General features: G+C 50.0%; 2 protein-coding genes across 2 annotated transcripts in view; one reads left to right on the forward strand and one right to left on the reverse strand.

Moving 5' to 3' along the window:
- Positions 1-221: 221 nt before the first annotated feature.
- On the forward strand, positions 222-4,889 carry RAB33B (RAB33B, member RAS oncogene family). Its single transcript, XM_028520610.2, has 2 exons — positions 222-869; positions 2,632-4,889. Exons 1-2 carry the CDS (start codon positions 621-623, stop codon positions 3,070-3,072), a joined length of 690 nt encoding a protein of 229 aa, XP_028376411.1. The 5' UTR covers positions 222-620; the 3' UTR covers positions 3,073-4,889.
- A 4,850-nt stretch (positions 4,890-9,739) lies between these two features.
- Positions 9,740-17,036, reverse strand: part of SETD7 (SET domain containing 7, histone lysine methyltransferase) — a 42,380-nt gene continuing 35,083 nt past the window's right edge. The window contains exon 8 of the mRNA XM_028520014.2: positions 9,740-15,500. Coding sequence (XP_028375815.1) covers positions 15,320-15,500 — 181 coding nt within the window. The 3' untranslated portion in view covers positions 9,740-15,319. The remainder of the gene's footprint in view (positions 15,501-17,036) is intronic.

The raw sequence follows: 17,036 nt of genomic DNA on the forward strand, positions 1-17,036 counted from the left end.
GAGCGCAGCCGATTCGGCAGCCCGCAGCGGCTGGCCCTGGTAACCCGCCTCCACCTGCGCGCCCGCGGGGAAGCCCCAACAATGGGTGGACGACAGCGCCCACCAGCACACCCCAGACTACGACCACCTCTCAGCCCCTCCCCGAGTGCACGCCCCCGGCAGAGGCGGCTCTTGGGCCGTCTCGCGAGAGCGCGCCGCCGGGCGGTACCTCCTTCCTCCGCCCCAGACTGGCTGCGCCGCTTCCTCCGGAGGGCGGAGGCCTTGGACGTGGCGGGGCGGGCCTGGACCCTCCGCTCTCGGCGGCACCGGCAGGCTGGCCTTCCGTGCAGCGGTCGAGCCCCGACAGCTCCGGGGCCCTCCCAGGTAGAGGGCGCCGGCCCGCGTGAAGCTGGGCTGCAGCCGGAGGATTGCGAGGCTGGGCGAGCGGCGCCTCACCTGCGCGGCGGGGAAAGGGCAGAAGGTGCGCAGGCGTGCAGCAGGCCTGGGGGTGGTGGCTCCAGCGTCCCTGCGCAGCCGGGCCAGCGGGCTGGACGCACTGGCTCGTTTGCAGTGGTGTCATTTCCCAGCTGGTCTGCGTCCCCTTTCCGTCTCCTCGCCTCCGTTTGGGGCGGGTCGGGAGCATGGCTTCGGAAATGGAGTCGTCGCTGGAGACGAGCTTCATGTCCAGCGGAGCGCTGTCGGGGTCTTCAGTGTTTCTGCCGCCTGCTCGCTCCCGCATCTTCAAGATCATCGTGATCGGCGACTCCAATGTGGGCAAAACTTGCCTGACCTACCGCTTCTGCGCCGGCCGCTTCCCCGACCGCACCGAGGCTACTATCGGGGTGGATTTCCGAGAACGAGCGGTGGAGATTGATGGAGAGCGTATCAAGGTGAGCGGATGGGGGACTCTCAGGGAGGAAGGACACCCCGGGATGGCATGTGCCCCATCCCCATGGTGGGTTAAATGCTGGCCTCGTGCAAGGTGCACGCTCCATCTTTTCTCGCGCTGATGCGGAGATTACAGTTGGGGACTGGAAGGATGTGTATGTAGCAAAGTTCTAAGGCAGCCCTTCTCCTGCTGTGCTAGTCACCTGGGGATCTTGTGTTTTTGAAAGGCAGATTCTGACTCGGTAAGATGCTGCTAGCCCCTGGGCCCCGCCTTGCGTGGCAGCAGTGTAGGGGGTCATCCACGGACTCACTGTCAGTGTCACATGTGCTGGGAGTCATCGAAGTAAGACCAAAGGGATTTTTCAAGAATGGGAAATCCTTGTAATAAATACTGCTTATTGAACAGTCACCTGAGCACTGCCTGAGATACGGGGGGCAGCGAAGCCCTGTTGCCTTTGAGGAAAGACCTTGCTTTTGCTACAGTAGTTTCTGTATGGCCGGGAGATGTTTAGAAAAACCTGTTTTCCTGCAGAAACATCCTGTACATGATAGTTCCTGTTTTGGTGCCAGGAAAACATTCCATCCCCTCCCAATTCTTTTTTAATTCTTATTGGTGGCTCCTGAGGCCAGGGACATACACACAGGGGAGCAGGCAGTAAAGCCAAGGCCAAGAGGGGGGGTTCTGAGGAGTTGGAAGGAGAGTGAGGGTTAGTGACAAGGACCAAGGCTCCTGACAGGGTGACCCGCAGACACCCTTCATTCTAAGGCACCACTGACTCCTGTAAGACCTCAATCTAATGCCCCCCTTACAACATGCACACTCCCGGTTTTCTTGAAACCTGTGGAAGGTGTGTTGTTGAGTTTTCACTCTGATTTTTCATTGTCCCATTCAAGGTTTAGTTCCTTGGGTGCACTGTGTTAGGGAGTTAAGATGGATTTGTGCCCTGGCTGGGTGGGCTTGGTTGGAGCATCATCTTACACATAAAGGTTGAGGGTTCTATGCCCATTTGGAGCACATACCTAGGTCGTGTGTTCAGTTTACAGTCAGGGTGGGTACAGAAGGCAAGCGATGTTTGATATTTCTCACATCCATGTGTCTTCCCCCCACCCCCCCATTCTCCCTGCCCTCCTTCCTTCCTCTCTTTAAAATCACATGTCCTGGGGTGAGGATTCAAAAGAAAAAGAAGAACAATTTGTATCCATCACAGAGGAAAAGACAGAATAAGAAAGGGCTGATAATTTTCCATCAGAATAGGTTAGACCTAGGAACCTATGGGCAGATTAAATAAGGGGGTTTGTGAAGTTGTAGAGGGAGTTTCCTTTGGAAGAAGCAGGAGCTTTGGAGCTCTGGAAGAAAGTGCTTGGGCTTTGGCGCCCAGCCCCAACTCTCAGCCAGTGAAAGGGTGAGAATTGGCTGTGTGTCCTGAATAGGGCAGCCAGCTTTGTGTCGTTTTGAAACCGAAAGTCCCAAATTCCCCGAACCCTCCCGAATTCCCCGAACCCTCCCAGAGTCAGGTGAACGGGGGTGGCTGGTTGCCCTGGTCCTCAGGCAAGTTCCTTCATCTTTCAGAGTCTGTTCCCCCCCACCCCCCCAGACATGGGGGTGCTGCCACCGTGTCAGGCCGCTGTGAGGGTTAGATGAATGGAGACATGTATGGACCTCCAGGTCCACGGTCCGTGATGTTCGGGAGGGTCGTCGTCTTTTCAGGTCTGCTGTCTCCACTTCATCATTCCTCTTGTTCTCCCTGCTCTTTTCACTTTCAGATCCAGCTCTGGGACACGGCGGGGCAGGAGCGGTTCCGGAAGAGCATGGTGCAGCACTACTACAGGAACGTGCACGCCGTGGTCTTCGTGTACGACATGACCAACATGGCCAGTTTCCACAGCTTGCCGCTGTGGATCGAAGAATGCAAGCAGCACCTGCTAGCCAGCGACATACCGCGGATTCTTGTTGGAAATAAGTGTGACCTCAGAAGCGCCATCCAGGTGCCTACGGACTTGGCACAGAAGTTTGCCGACACGCACAGCATGCCTTTGTTCGAGACCTCCGCTAAGAACCCCAATGACAACGACCACGTGGAAGCCATATTTATGACCCTGGCTCACAAGCTGAAGAGCCACAAACCACTGATGCTCACCCAGCCCCCGGGTGACGGAGTCACCCTGCAGCCCGAACCGAAGCCTGAGGTGACGTGCTGGTGCTGAGGGATGGTCCCCGTCACACCGTCGGATTCTGACTGGAGAGACGAGTTCGAAGCATGACAGTGATCGTCGTCAAGATTGAGTCTCAGATGTAATGGGTCATCCTGGCGCTTCACTGTGCACGGTCTCCGTGCTCGCTCTGTCTTGACGTCGTAATCTGGGGTGCTGCTGGGACCACAGGAGAGGAAATTCGGCTGTCTGGCGAGGTTGGATGTGAAGCAAAGGGAGGACGGCCGGAGCATCTTTCCGGGAGAGCCGGGGAAGGCGGCTTCCGAGGGGGGGGGGGCCTGCCGGGGCTTCGAGCGCCCCCGCTGTTCAGCCCTGTGTTCGGTGATGGGGAAGGTGCCGAGGGTTGAGTGCACACACCGAGTGGTGTGTCCTTCCAAAGGGAGGCTTCTCAATAGGGTGAAAACTTGTAGTGGCCTCTCCCTGTCCTTCCTTCTTTGTATCATTAATGGGTTTAACTGCGTTGTTATGGGTACATTTTGGAGCCAAGGCTTTCGTTCCAGCCGGAGGAGAAGGCATCGCGTGTTTTCTGAGTCTCGGTCTTGAACGAAGGACGTTCCCAGTAGTTCTTGAGATTTCACGCGCTATTTCTAATCAATATCAATGAGTGCTGCAGAAATGATTGTTATTTTGAAGAGAGTGATTTGAATTGTTTTCTTACTAAATTCTATTAAAATATGCAAAAATAGGTGAAATTTGTTGAGTGCACGTGAAGTGACATCATAAGGTGCTTTATATTTTATGATGGGATCTTCAAACAGTAGGAAACAAACGGGAAGCCGGTGAGGAGCTGTGGCCTGGGGGAAGCGGGGAGGCACGGTTCCCGGCTGTCACAGGAGACACAGCGTGGAGTCATTTGGAGATGTGTGTCTGGCACCGAGTCTCTCCCCCCGCTCCCCCCCCCCCCCCACATCAACTTCACGACTAAAGGCTGAGCTAACAGATCATCTTCCGTTTGGATTGTAGCTCTGAGGTATACCCTTAACTGCTATGGGTGCACATATATTTCTGTAACAGTATGTGTTACAGTACATCAGTTCTTAAAAATCTTTAAGTTTTATGGCCACAACATGCTCTTCCTCCTCAGTGTGGAAAAACAAGTTAGATATTTTAAAGATCTTGCCTGCCCTTCACTGGCAGAAAGAATATTTGGAACCGTTTTTTTTTAACCCCTAGATATTTTTACTTTGAATCGAAGACTTTGCACATAGAGAGTAGGAAGCTTGCATATGAAGCTGCTACGTGAATGGAATGTAAGCCATGAGCTTCAGCCCAAGTGCGCACATTGGGTGGTTCCGACAGGCTGCTGTCCTCGGGCGTTGTGGAGGCGATGAAGCCAAAAGCTGATTGTACTTAGAATACTTTCAGGGTGTGGGAAACCGATTCAATATGTAGCTCATTTAGTTTAGGATTTTTGTTTTATCATCATGGTGGTCCTAACTGGATAATTTAATTGTGAAAGCGAGATAATTCTATTAAATGAACTAACTAAAAGTAATAATTATAGAAGATCATTGTTCAGTTTTTAATATTAGAGCTTAAGGAAAAACAGATTGGCTTTATTTGTGTTCAGAGATTAATCCATTTTTCTTATGATAGAATTAAAAATGATTTGACTTTATCTAATTCATGTTGATTTGTATCTATTTTTATAGTGAAACAGTGACAACTGTAATAATTGTGTTGGGCGTAATAGTTTTTTAAAGAAGGGAATCTGTTTGTTGCTTTTGAAAACATTTTGTAGAGTGGGGAGAGAAAGTTTACAGACTTTCCAAGCACATGTACGTTTTTCAGTGCTGTTATTAGTGGTTTTTTAAAAAAGGGATTTGTTTCTTTTTGTAAGAGCTTAGCAGTAACTATTCTTTACGGTTCTGTGAAAGGACTTATTTTTTTCACTTTAATATTTATTAATTTAAAAACATTTGTATCCTTTGTAATGATTTTATTTTAATTTTTTCTATGTATTATTTTTTAAAAATATACTTCTTAGTTGAATGGGGATAAAACTTTTAGATATTTTCTAAAATATTTATAAAAGACTTCACTGACTATTGAGAAATCACTTCCAGAATGGTGGCTACCAAACAACGATTGATTTTTAAAGCACAAGTCACACCTTTGGTGACTCCTGTGCAGATTTATTATTTTAACTGTGGCCTTCGACTGAAAACGCCAGGTACGTTTTGGAGAAGTCTGCGTTCGAGAACGCCAGAGGAAGCCGGCCCAGCATCTAATGTGGTTCGCCGTTAACGACAGTGCTTTACTGACAGTGCTTTACCGACAGCGTGCTGCTGTTTCCTCGAGCAGCCCGGACCCAGTCTCGTTGCGGGATAACGTCGCTGTAGCATTGCCCTCGTGCAGTTCAATAAACCAGCTTTGCCAAAAAAGGAGTCGTGTTGCCATCGGTGCCGCGCGGCCGGCTCCTGGTTACCCCAGGGCGGAGAGAGACCTTCCCGTGGGAGGGTGCGCTGCCTACACATTTTTCTTCCACAAAACGACACTCTGTTCCCCACTTCTGTAAGGACAGGTGTCTGGAGTATATATTTCAGACTAAGGAATATGCTACTGTAAGAGTCAGTTTTGGAAAAACTCCCTTTTCCTGGTGGGTGTTTGGACGTATTTCCATCTGATGGGCTTTGTTTCTGAAATCTGGGTCACCTCTAAGAATGCTTCTCTTGGAGCATTTCAGAAGTTAAATTTCCCATTCTGTCTAAACATTTCCCAAACGAAGACTTATGCTGGAGTTTGGATCCATTTGTGAAAATGTATGCGTAGCTTTGTGTACAGCCTTCCAGTAAAAATGTGGTGGGTGGGGCTGAAAACTTGGCTTTCAAGTTTAATAAGCCCAGTTGACAATGTTCTGTTTGGACCCAAGGATCTTGGTGAGGTGTTTTTTCCCCTTTAACTTTGACAGTCATTAAATGCAAGTATCAAAATACACTGGTTTTAGCCCTGGCTGGGTGGCTCAGTGGATTGAGCGCCAAACTATGAAGCAGAGGATCTCTGGTTTGATTCCCAGTCAGGGCACATGCCTGGGCTGCAGGCCTGGTCCCCAGTAGGGGGTGCATGAGAGCCAACCCACACATTGATGTTTCTCTCCCTCTCTCCCTCCCTCCCTTCCCCTCTCTCCAAAAGTAAATAAATAAGATCTTATAAAAAATTACACTGGGTTTAGAAACATGAGGTGTGAAATCGAGATTTTCAGAATAATGAAGCATATTAAATCCTCCCAGGTCCATTCCACTCCTCCGTAGCACACTCCTGTGGGAGGAGGGGGAGCAACTTCCATCCACTCTTCCTCCAGGAGCCTCAGTTGCATATGGTCCTCACACCCTCACAGGCAGCATCTAGTCCTGGATGTCGTTTGTCTCCTCCACAATCTCCCTTTTCCCCAAAGTGTCCGCCATTGGACATTCGCTCATGTCCATCCGTGAGTGATTCCTCTCGATTCTTTGACGATTTGGCTCCAAGAGGTTTGGAGAGGCAAAGCTCTCCCGGTGTGGTGGCTGAGTCACGCTTCGTGGAAATGAGCAGTGCGGGCCCAGCCCGGTGCAACAGCGATAGTGCATCCAGAAGCTGCTGCCGAGAACATGCGTCTTCTGGGAGTTTTGTTACATGAAAGTGAGAATGAAGTCACTGCTTGTAACTCCTTGGCAAAGCTTAAAAAAAAAAACAAAGCAGCAATTCTTTAAAAAGGTGATGAGCTTAGAACACTGAAGTCATCTTTTCTTTTTCTTGAATCATGACGGCAAACAAAGCCCATCCTGTTCTGCCAACTAAATCTTGGCAAGACCCCTACAATCCACGTTACCCCTCTCCCAGCCTCAGTTTCCCCATCTGCAGAATGGGTCAATAATAATACCCGTCTCCTTTTCTGTCTTCAGGCAATTATTACTGGGTTGACTTTAACAAAATCCTCTCAGAAGCATGAATAGGACTCCTTTCTTCTTCAATTGACAAAGTCATTTCTAATACAGACTTCTGCACTTTCTCTTGTATGTTTGTCTTATGGGAGCCATCATCCCTGAATTGCCTACAGCCAAAATCCTTCCTGGTTTTATGAATTGAATTCAAATTAGATATTCATGATTTCAGGTATCCCCCACAGCAGAAACAAAACAAAACAAAAAGCTACCGAACTTCCAAATGGTGTGCCCCAGTCTGGCGTTTCTGACCAGTGCAGAGGCTTGCTCAGATACCTTCTCATTGCTACTGTCCTAACCGCCTGAATCCTCAGCGGTGACCCCCGGCTCTGGGCTGCACAGGCAGGAAACCTGTCTCCTAGAAGCAGCTTTTACGGCTCACCCTTTCTTCCCCTCTGAGCCTCAGAACCGCTCCCTTCAGCCTGGGTTTTGGAACTGGGGCAATGGCAGCTGCCTCAGGGAGGCAGAGGTTTGGGGCTTGAAGTCCATTTCCATTTCAGAGGCCGCTGGCTCAGCCACCCTCTCCTACTCCTCCCCACCCCCATCCTGCCCGACAGCCAGCTCTCTATCCGGTAGGCAGCTCTGCCGTATGTCTAGGACCGAGGTGCTTTCTGAAGACGTGTGAAAATTTGGGGGACCTGAAGGAAGAAAAAATGTTGACTTCAAAATATGAAAACAAAATTGAGAACCATTTAATTAAAGCCTTGGGGGAACCCCCGTCCCCAGTCGGGAGGGTGCAGGCGCCCGAGGGGTGGCCCCTTTCATTGTTCTGGGCCCTCTGGAAGGCTGCTGCTCCCAGCAGGCACGTGTGTCCTGGCGTGTCTACCCGTGAAGCATTCTCCCGGCTCTGTGTTCAGTGTCCCGTGTACCTGAGCAATCGTCCCGGCTGAGGACCAGCCTTCAGAATGGAAAAAAAGCCTTCTAAAAATGAGAAGAAAAAATAAAATAATAATAATGTCTTCTGCTATACTAGGAAATACTGTGTTGTTTCACCAAACAGAACAGTGAGAGGGTGCACGCCAGGGGGTGCAGAAGGCAATTTGCTGGCGTGTGGGGAGGGCAGTAGAATTGTGTGTTTGCGTGAATGCACGCGGAGATGATGTTGATGTAGAAATTCGGCGTTGCTGATGTTTGGTGCACGGGTTGGCACTGGCTGACGGACAGACGCATGACTCAGGTGCATGACGACAGATGCATGATGCATGACAGACACATGGAATCAGGTGCCCGGAGTCTGCAGTCCACACGGGGGAGAGGCAGCCAGCAGCACCCCCACCATTCACCACTTTCAGTGGATGGTGACCACACGGGTTCACCAGTGCCTGCTTGGGTGGGTTTACTAGTAATATTGTCTCCGGTGGTAACCTTGTTATCGCTCTTTGTCACCAGACTAGACTCCAGATTCCCCTCTGAGCCTCAGGTACCGCAGAACGAGGCTGCGGATGGCAGGGCTGTGCTGGCACCGTCAGGACACCCCCTCCCCCTCCGGGGACGCAGACAAGGGTGCTCCCACTGGCACTCGCAGAACCCTTAAGGCTCCCTAACCGCTTTCTCGCGGTCCTGGTTCACTTGCCATTGAGCCAGGAAATTCAAGGAAGGCGATTACTCGGACCGAATTAGCACAGGTACTGTTTACCTCTGTGTCACTTGTGGTGAAATATGTTTGTACTCAATAGCTTTCTCTTCTTCTTTAACCTTGTACGGTGAGCACTTGGACACGCAGAAACACGCAGGGTAAGGGAACGAACCCCCACACCACTGCCCCCCAGCTTTACCCACCCACGGCCAACGGGGTTCTGTCTAGTCCCCAACCACGCCCCCTCCGCCTGCACTGCGTTTTGAAGACAATTCCAAACAGCCGGATTGTTTTTTTAAGATATTTTATCAAGCCCTGGCTGGCGTAGCTCAGTGGATTGAGCCAAAGTGTCGCAGGTTCGATTCCCAGTCAGGGTACATGCCTGGGTTGCAGGCCATAACCCCCAGCAACCGCACATTGATGTTTCTTTCTCTCTCTCTCTCTCCCTCCCTTCCCTCTCTAAAAATAAATAAATAAAATCTTTAAAAAAAGATATCTTATCAAATCAAGTCCTGCTGGTTGGAGAGCCATTTTTTTTTTCTTTCCCTGGTGACGTTAGGTATCTCTGCCCTGACCTGCACGCGGTGCCCAGAGAGCGGGTTTCACTGGGTGGTCCCATCTGCCGGGCAGTTTCCCTGTCATCTCACTTCTGCTCAGGGTCCTTGCCGTCTGTGACGTCCGTCAGAGAGACTTTGGTCTCACTAATTCTTCTGGGTTCACGGGTGTCTATGGAGCCGTGCCCATTACACAGCAAACTCCTCATCTTTCCACACGCCTCCTCAGGTCTTACTACAATGCTCTGAAAACGGGACACGATTAATAGTATTTTTAGGCAACTTAAAATGTAAAGTTTGCTTAGCAATTTAGACACACAGGTGGGCAGCTCATAAGAAAACGTTACCTCATCCTGGCTGGCATAGCTCAGTGGATTGAGCACAGGCTGGGAACCAAAGTGTCGCAGGTTCGATTCCCAATCAGGCCACATACCTGGGTTGTAGGCCATAACCCCCAGCAACCACACATTGATGTCTCTATCTCCTTCCCTTTCCTCTCTAAAAATAAATAAAATCTAAAAAAAATCTTATTTAAAAAAAAAACAAAAACAAAAACAAAAGAAAACGTTACCCCTTTCTGCCCTTGATGCCCCAAGGAAGACAATGACAGATGATTGTATATTTTGTTTAATACTTGCATTGTTTCTATAGCGCAATTATAGCAATCTTTAAATTTACTTTTCATTACAAATATTTGTCAAGTTTTGTTTCAGAAACATTTTTCCTACTCTCTTGCACATGCACCCAGACACACTACAAAAAACTCATTCATAACACAGTAAGGGCAAACGTTATTCATGTAAACATCTTTCATTAATTTCCCATAATTTAAAAAAAATCATAGAATTATAGATATTGAATAAGGCTCATAGATTTAGTTCAAATTCCACAGAAGACCAGTCAAAGATGCTCATTAACTGTGCTGGGGTTAACTTTTGGTTGCAATAAATGCTGAAAGCGTACCCCTGGCTTCCGATCCATCAACATACCTCACAACCCAGTAATGCATTTCACAATAAAAAGAGAATGTAGAAAACCCAGGAGGGAGAAGCTGTTGAAGTAGGGAGGTCAGAACCATGAACTGAATTTCTACTGTGATAAGCAGGCATTACGTAGTCCCTGTGTTTCCCAATACATGAATCAAGATGAATTAGAGTAACCCAAAATGTAACCAAGTCAATACGTTAAGATACATTGGCAGGTGTGTACATATTGCTAGTATACACAGTGAAATTTGTCATAAAAGTGATCATCTCATTATATCCAGGACCAAAGCTGAAAAAAGAAAACCCCCATTCAGGCTGAAAATCATCATAAAGGAATATTTTAGTAACCTAAGAGCCGGGAGACTTGGGAGGTATGTCCTAGGGATGTGGTTGGTCTGGGGACTGAAGTCACAGGCGGAGGAAGCAGGGGCCGACGTTACCCGAGGGCGTCTCTCTCTGGTCGGAAGTTCGGTGCCTTCGTGCATAGCCTCCCAGAGCTGAGACAGGAAACGCGCTGTGCTGGGAACCGGGCCCCTTGCCAGCTGCGCCCCCCTCCTCCCTCTCTGCGAGGTGGAGGTCAGGAAGCGGGGGCTGCTGGCAAAACCGTGAAGTGCCACCCCGGGGTCGGAGCCCCAACTCCACTGAGGGCAGCCTCCCCGACACGTGGGACTAGGCAGTAAGGGTGGCGGTTGATGGCGGCCAGAAAACCCGGTTCTGAGGTTCACGTGGCCGCGCCTGGCTTCTGATTCTGCTGCCCTGCAAAGAAATTGTGCTCTGGATAAATGCACCAGTGTCTCTAATGCCTTGAACCCACTCGCAGGCCCCCAAGGCCCCGAGTGATGTCGCTAAAAGGTGGACACACCTCCACGAGCACCTAACTTACACCAGGAAGCGGCTGAGGCACTGGGGAAACCTACGAGCCCTCTCGGCCCCACGCGCAACCACACACGGGGAAGTTGCCTGGGGTCAGAGTTATCTGTAGGCTTTCGATTTGTAAAAATCAAAATTGATCTGCATTATTATCTCAATAGACTCAGGTAATGCTCACCAAAAATTGTGTCATTTTTGTTTAAACAGCACTGGAATAATTCAACTTCATTTAAATATAGTCATTCTACCATGAAAATATTTCATACAAACATCTATTTACATACAAACACATTAAAATTTGTGAAAAGGGTTCCCACCTCTGTGGTTGTATGGCTTGAAATTGTTTCATTGCTTTGAATATGTATGCACACATTTGGTGAAAAGAAAACCAGTACAATTTAGAATTTTTTTTTTAAATAAAAAAGTGACGCCGAGGCTCCAGTTCCTGAAGGGAAGGGTCAAAGGAAAAACACCAGTCTGTCTGGGGACCTCAAGCAGATGTGGGTTTAATAGACTTTGCGAACCTTTGATCTGCGGCGAGTACGCATCACGACGATCAGCCTTGCAATGTAGTTTTGCTTGTTTTCCTAAAACAAGAGATGTCTGGATTCTAGATCACTAACTACTCTTTTAAGACAGAAACTTGAGGCAACTGTTTTCAAAACAAAGCAAAACAGGAAACTATTCCTTCCTGGAGGATCTTAAATGCATTTTGCAGTGGAGTGACTAAAAAATTTTTTATATGAAAGGCAAGTCACTGAAGTGCCACATACTGTGTCACGGAGAAGACGACCTTGGAGTTCACTGTTCACAGTTACTGCGATTCTGAGTTACAATTGAATGTGGTCAGCGGTTACCCTTGGCCTCCACCTTGGCCTTTTCAGATTCTTGGTGATAAGGAAGTACTTTTTCAAGTGTGAGGGACCTCCTGGGGCACAGTAAGCTTAACCAGGGCCCAGGCAGGTTCCAAGAGGTCTTGAAAAATGAATTTCCTTCTTAGTTGCTCAGGTAGACCGGGGAGGAAGCGGGTTAAAATAAGAATAGGTCCTGTAAAACTCAAGTGTTCCTCGCCTGTTGCTGTTTAATGTCATCTTTCCTTTGCATCGGAAATTCAGCTCCTGCAATCGTTTTTGTTAGTCCGTCCCAAGGTCCATTTGGGGACATAACTCTTACGGATCAGTTCCTATTCCTAACACAAGAGACTATTTCATCACAGAAAAGCTGCTAAGGATATAGGCCTGGTCATGCAGGAGTTGGGCTGAGACCGCTCTGAGTGAGTGTCCTCGAGACCTGTGGCATCCGTCCTGTGCACCCCCAGGCGCCCACCGGTTTTGGGGAGGGCAAAAGTGGTTTCTTTATTCCCCACCACATGGAATATCCTCCACGTTTTTGCTGTGATCCACAGTGATGCAGAGAGTTGGCAGAGAAGCACATCCTGAGGCCTTCCCTTCGACTTTGGCTCAAACAGGAGCAATCCCGTATTCACTCACCAGCTACTCCTTAGGGGATGTCCACCCCCTCAACTTCTTCCCCTACCTCTCCGGTTGGTGAATCTCAAGTCCCCCTCTGATTCTACCCCCTGACAAAGCCTTACATTTGTGAGTGAGTGTGAGTGAGTGAGTGTGTGTGTGTGTGGCAGGGGAGAGCAGGAGCCACCGAGCCAGACGTGACACAGAGGAAGTGGAAAGAGGGCTACACAGCCAGAAAGGCAGACGGAGAGAGGGCCCCGGGGTGGGGGTGGGGGAGGGCGGGGGCTCTCAGAGCTGGAGGGACCAGCAAGGGAGGACCTCAGGACACGGGGGAGAGGGAGGAACAGGGAGGACGAGCCCAGCTGGGTGTTGCTACCCAGACACCCAGGTCACACCTTGTTACAGACAGGAGAGGGGGAGCAGAGCACAGGAGGAGGAAGAGCCCGAAGACACCTGGCGGAGGGGAGGGAGGTGGAGGGGGAGAGAGAGAGAGGCCCCGCTCAGGTGTGTGTGTCCTCTGATTTGTCTGAAGGCCAACACACTGCTGGACTTTAAACTCGGAGAGTTATCCAACATGCAATGGATTAGTTGGTTAATTACTACTTACAACTCTTCGATCCCTTTTATCAAAAAAAGAAAAAGAAAGGAAAAAGAAGAAAGAAAGATAGATTCCATCTGAACAGGATAATTAGAATAACCCATTAGGACAGAAATGATACCCACTACAGTCTCAGCCAGAGCAAGACGGGCCTCAGAAATGAAACCTTCAGAGCGTGGCTGCACCAGCGGTGTGACCTAGCTGTCCAGGCCCTGGCCTCCCTCCCAGACCTGACTCCGCTGCTCAGCCCACGGGGCTTCATCAAAATCATCTTTCTCTCGCCAACAGTCTCTCACCTGGGGACCCATTGACTCAAAGCACCAATCAGAATACACGCCCCAAGACTGCCCATCAGTCACAGTTTCCCGAACGGTCTCTTTCTGCAGAATAGAAGCGATCCTATCCTGGTGGCTTTTCATCTAAAAACTCCCTGGTCCTTTGTGGGAGATCTTTCCGGCGGCCCCGACAACCTCTCATACGTGAACCTTCAGCTCTTCTCCCTGGAACCAGGCCACCTCGCTGCTCTGGCCCTGCTGGGGAGGGGACCTCCCGCAAGCTGGGCCTTGCAAAAAAGGGGAAGAGCGGCTTCTGCCACCTTCTGGAGGGCTGAAACCTGTGCGCAGGGGCTGCCCGGACTGCAGGCTGTGAGCAGCCCCATGCCAAGTACTCCTAAGAGCAATGGGAAACTGCTAAGAACTATCAAACGTCCACCTGCCCTTTTCTTAACTCATCCCCCTCCCAGAAAGCCTTCTCTGCTCAGCCAGAGTTCTTCACGGGCCACAGCTTGGAAGGATTTAGCTTTCAGGACCAAACTGGCTCAGGTGACAGGTGCCACCGCTGACACCTGCAGGTCAGCGTGGCCGCTGCTTGCTAGACCTCCCAGCTGCCTCCCCACGGCATCTGGGGCAGACACAGGTGTGGCATGTGGTGAGGGCGCTTTCAAAACCCCCAAACTCTCGGAATTCATTCAGAGCAATCCCAGGTATGTTACATCCCTAATTAGCTAAACTAAAAACAGGGATTTTCCTCCTTATTTCTGCAGCTGTGATTACACATGGCTTGGAAAAAGGCTGAAATGCTATTGATATCGTTGCTTTTAAACTATACAGGTGTTATTGTTAAGTCACAATGCTCTGAAGCGGGTAAGTACTTGGGAATTACACGGAGGAAGAGTCTTAGCGTTCGGGTTTGACTTTACCTAGTGATCAGGATGTCTCTCATAATAGTAGTGATTAAAAAAAAACACAACTTGTGAATTCTGTGTGAGAATTCCAGTTTGCTCTTTGACCTTCGATTTCGATGCACTGCGCCACAAGCCAGGCTGCTGTGTGTTATGTACATTTGATGTGTGTGCACAAAGAAAAGGGTTCCTAGCACTACTGAAGATATTGCAAAGTTGCCACAGTTACTGCTTAGAAATACTAATTTCCCTCTTTTCTTTCTTAAAATATATATTACAACTCTTCCATAACTTAATGCAAACAAAGGAAACTCTTTCTTCTCACATCGTAACGCAAAGATATCTTGGTTTGCATGCGAGAATAATAATGCTATAATAATGCCCTGGCTCTAGGAGCCAGGCCTTGGTATTAGGACGTGATAATAAAACAGTGATACAGAAAGAGCCAGAGAGACCTACAGACTGGCGCTGACACAAACTCCATTGGGAAGTTTTCTCTTGTAAAAAGTGTCTAAGAGAGAGAACAGGACTGAGGGGTGAAATGAGTCAAAAAGTGGGCTTCTGTTCGCTAGGGAAAAGAAACAAAGCCATTCTATTGCAAGATACAGATCAAAGGTTAAAAGGCAAATTATACTACATTTAGAGAATAGAAATGTAGTAATTCTCTATCCTCCCTAAGGCCCGCCTGCAGGTGTGCTGACAATACACTTTGCATTGGCCATAGGAAAAAACATCATGGAAAAACCACGGACTAGAAATGACTGAAAAACCCCCTTTCCCTTTGACAGTCTGATCATTTGGCATCTCTGAGCGGGGTCCAGACTTGGACTTGAACCACCCAAGAACATCATGCTGTGTCAAGTGCTCGGCCGTCCCTCTCTGCAGGGCGCTGCTGCAAGGCTAGCTAATTTTAAGTCTGGTATGAGCGATAGAATCAAACCTAGTTAGAGTGCGAGAGGGTCTCGGACGCGGAGTGAGAGGAGGTGATGTCGCAGCACGAGCAGTCCCTGGTTGTCCCGTCGTTGGATAAACGTAGTGCATAGATCCGAGTTTCTGTTCCAGGTCTCCGAAGCCCAGAGCTGGGCCCCTCACTTCTGCTGGGCGGCCTGGAAGGCCTTCAGCTCCACCTGGTACCACTCGGGGGCTTCCGGCCCGCTCTTCCCCGGGGGGCTGTGGTCATAGCCATAGGCCACGGTGAGCTCCTCGTCGGCCTCCACAGCTCGGAGTGTGCGGATGCACTTGATGGACCCGAAACGGGGGTGGACAAACCTAGGCATCAAGATGTACACAGTCATTCCTGGGCGGGTTAGAGGCAAAGGCGGGGATGTGGGGAGCTGACGGGGAAGTTACTCCCTGCCCCCGTGCCCTCCCCTGACACCATGGGTACGTCCTCGGGGCGTGGTCCCCACATCAGCTTCACCCCGGAGGTGCTAACAGGGGACCCTCCGCCCCACCCAGACCCACTGGATTGTCACAATCCATTTTGATGCCACCCCCAGAAGATTCCCAGCCACATTAAAGTTTCAAAAGCATGACTCTGTCTTCCTTTTCCAGCACATTTGGCACGCTTTATTTATAAACCAACAATCATGGTCAAAACCAAAAGTCCGTCCCTAACAAGAAATCTATTCCGGCGCAGCCTGCCCGCCTGTCAGCTCACCGGACCACCCGGCTGGGCCTGGGTGGCGCGCAGGTGGGGGGAGGGGGGACTGCAGCAGGGCACTCTGGGGTTGTGAGACAGAGCCCTGCGGATTTTCCAAAGCAGAAGAACTCTGTATCCCGCCCTGTGCAGACAGAGGGCAATTCCTTTTCTAGCAAAAATGCCGATGGAGATTTCTGTCCCAGAGGGAAGTCCGGGCCTCCCGCCGGCCTGCCTGCTGTAACATCTCCCCGTGGAGCCTCCTGTGAAGGAGGCGGCCTCCCCTCTGGTCCCCAGGCCTCTCAGGGGCCCCTCTGCCCAAGGCTCCCAAGCCGGCCAGCTGCCCGGCCCTCTTCAGGAGGACAGGAAACACGTGAGTCATGGACTCCCCCAGCAGCTGCTGAAACCCAAAATGGGCCTATGGGAGGCGTGGCCAAAAAGAAATCAGCTTGTTGTTTTATATGCATCGGGTCATGCATCTAAGGTCACACTCTGAACCAAAGGCGCTGAGACGTCGGAGGAGAAGGTCCCAGACCTAACGTTGGACTGGCTGGCACAGGGTGCATGAAAGGGAGTCCTCGGCTGGCTCCCTCTCTATCGGTGGTGGGAAAGTAGTGGGTCTTTTATGTGTAGTTAAAAGGAACAATGGCAGCCTCATTCGAGGGGGCTGCTGTGGCCACCTGAACCAGGGGTCCTGTCAGGGTGGCCACAGCACCCTGAGTTGGGGTCAGACAGCTTTGCTGCGGGTCCCAGTTGCACACGTGACAACTTCCTCCCTTTGGAAAGCTCCGCTCGTGTCTCTGAATCCCACTGTCCTATTGCAGAATCGATGCTGGTGAGTCTCATCGGACATGAGCGGTTGTCGCGGCAAAATAGGGCCATGAGCACCTCACCAAGTGCCTGACACAAAGTGAGGACTCAACCAATACTAGTTACCACGGTGAGAGCGTGCCCGTGTGTGAGAGTGCATGCGTGAGAGTGTGCACGTGCACGGAATTCTCAGGTTGCGCCCCATCACAGAGCAGATCCCAGGACCAGGGATTCAGGAATTCCTTATTGGAATCACAGCTCTTTCTCTCGAATAAAAGTATGTCATTAGAACAAATACTCCTGAAACGAGCTCTAGTTAGCGGAGCTGGTTAACCTTCTGGTGCACTGAAAAAATC

This window comes from Phyllostomus discolor, chromosome 8, assembly GCF_004126475.2.
Source record: "Phyllostomus discolor isolate MPI-MPIP mPhyDis1 chromosome 8, mPhyDis1.pri.v3, whole genome shotgun sequence".
In the NCBI taxonomy this organism is placed as follows: Eukaryota; Metazoa; Chordata; class Mammalia; order Chiroptera; family Phyllostomidae; genus Phyllostomus; species Phyllostomus discolor.

Coding starts and splice junctions, on each gene's coding strand:
- RAB33B (XM_028520610.2), top strand. CDS start 621: ATGGCTTCGGAAATGGAGTCGTCGCTGGAGACGAGCTTCATGTCCAGC. Junction 870..2,631: donor TTGATGGAGAGCGTATCAAG/GTGAGCGGATGG, acceptor TTTCACTTTCAG/ATCCAGCTCTGGGACACGGC.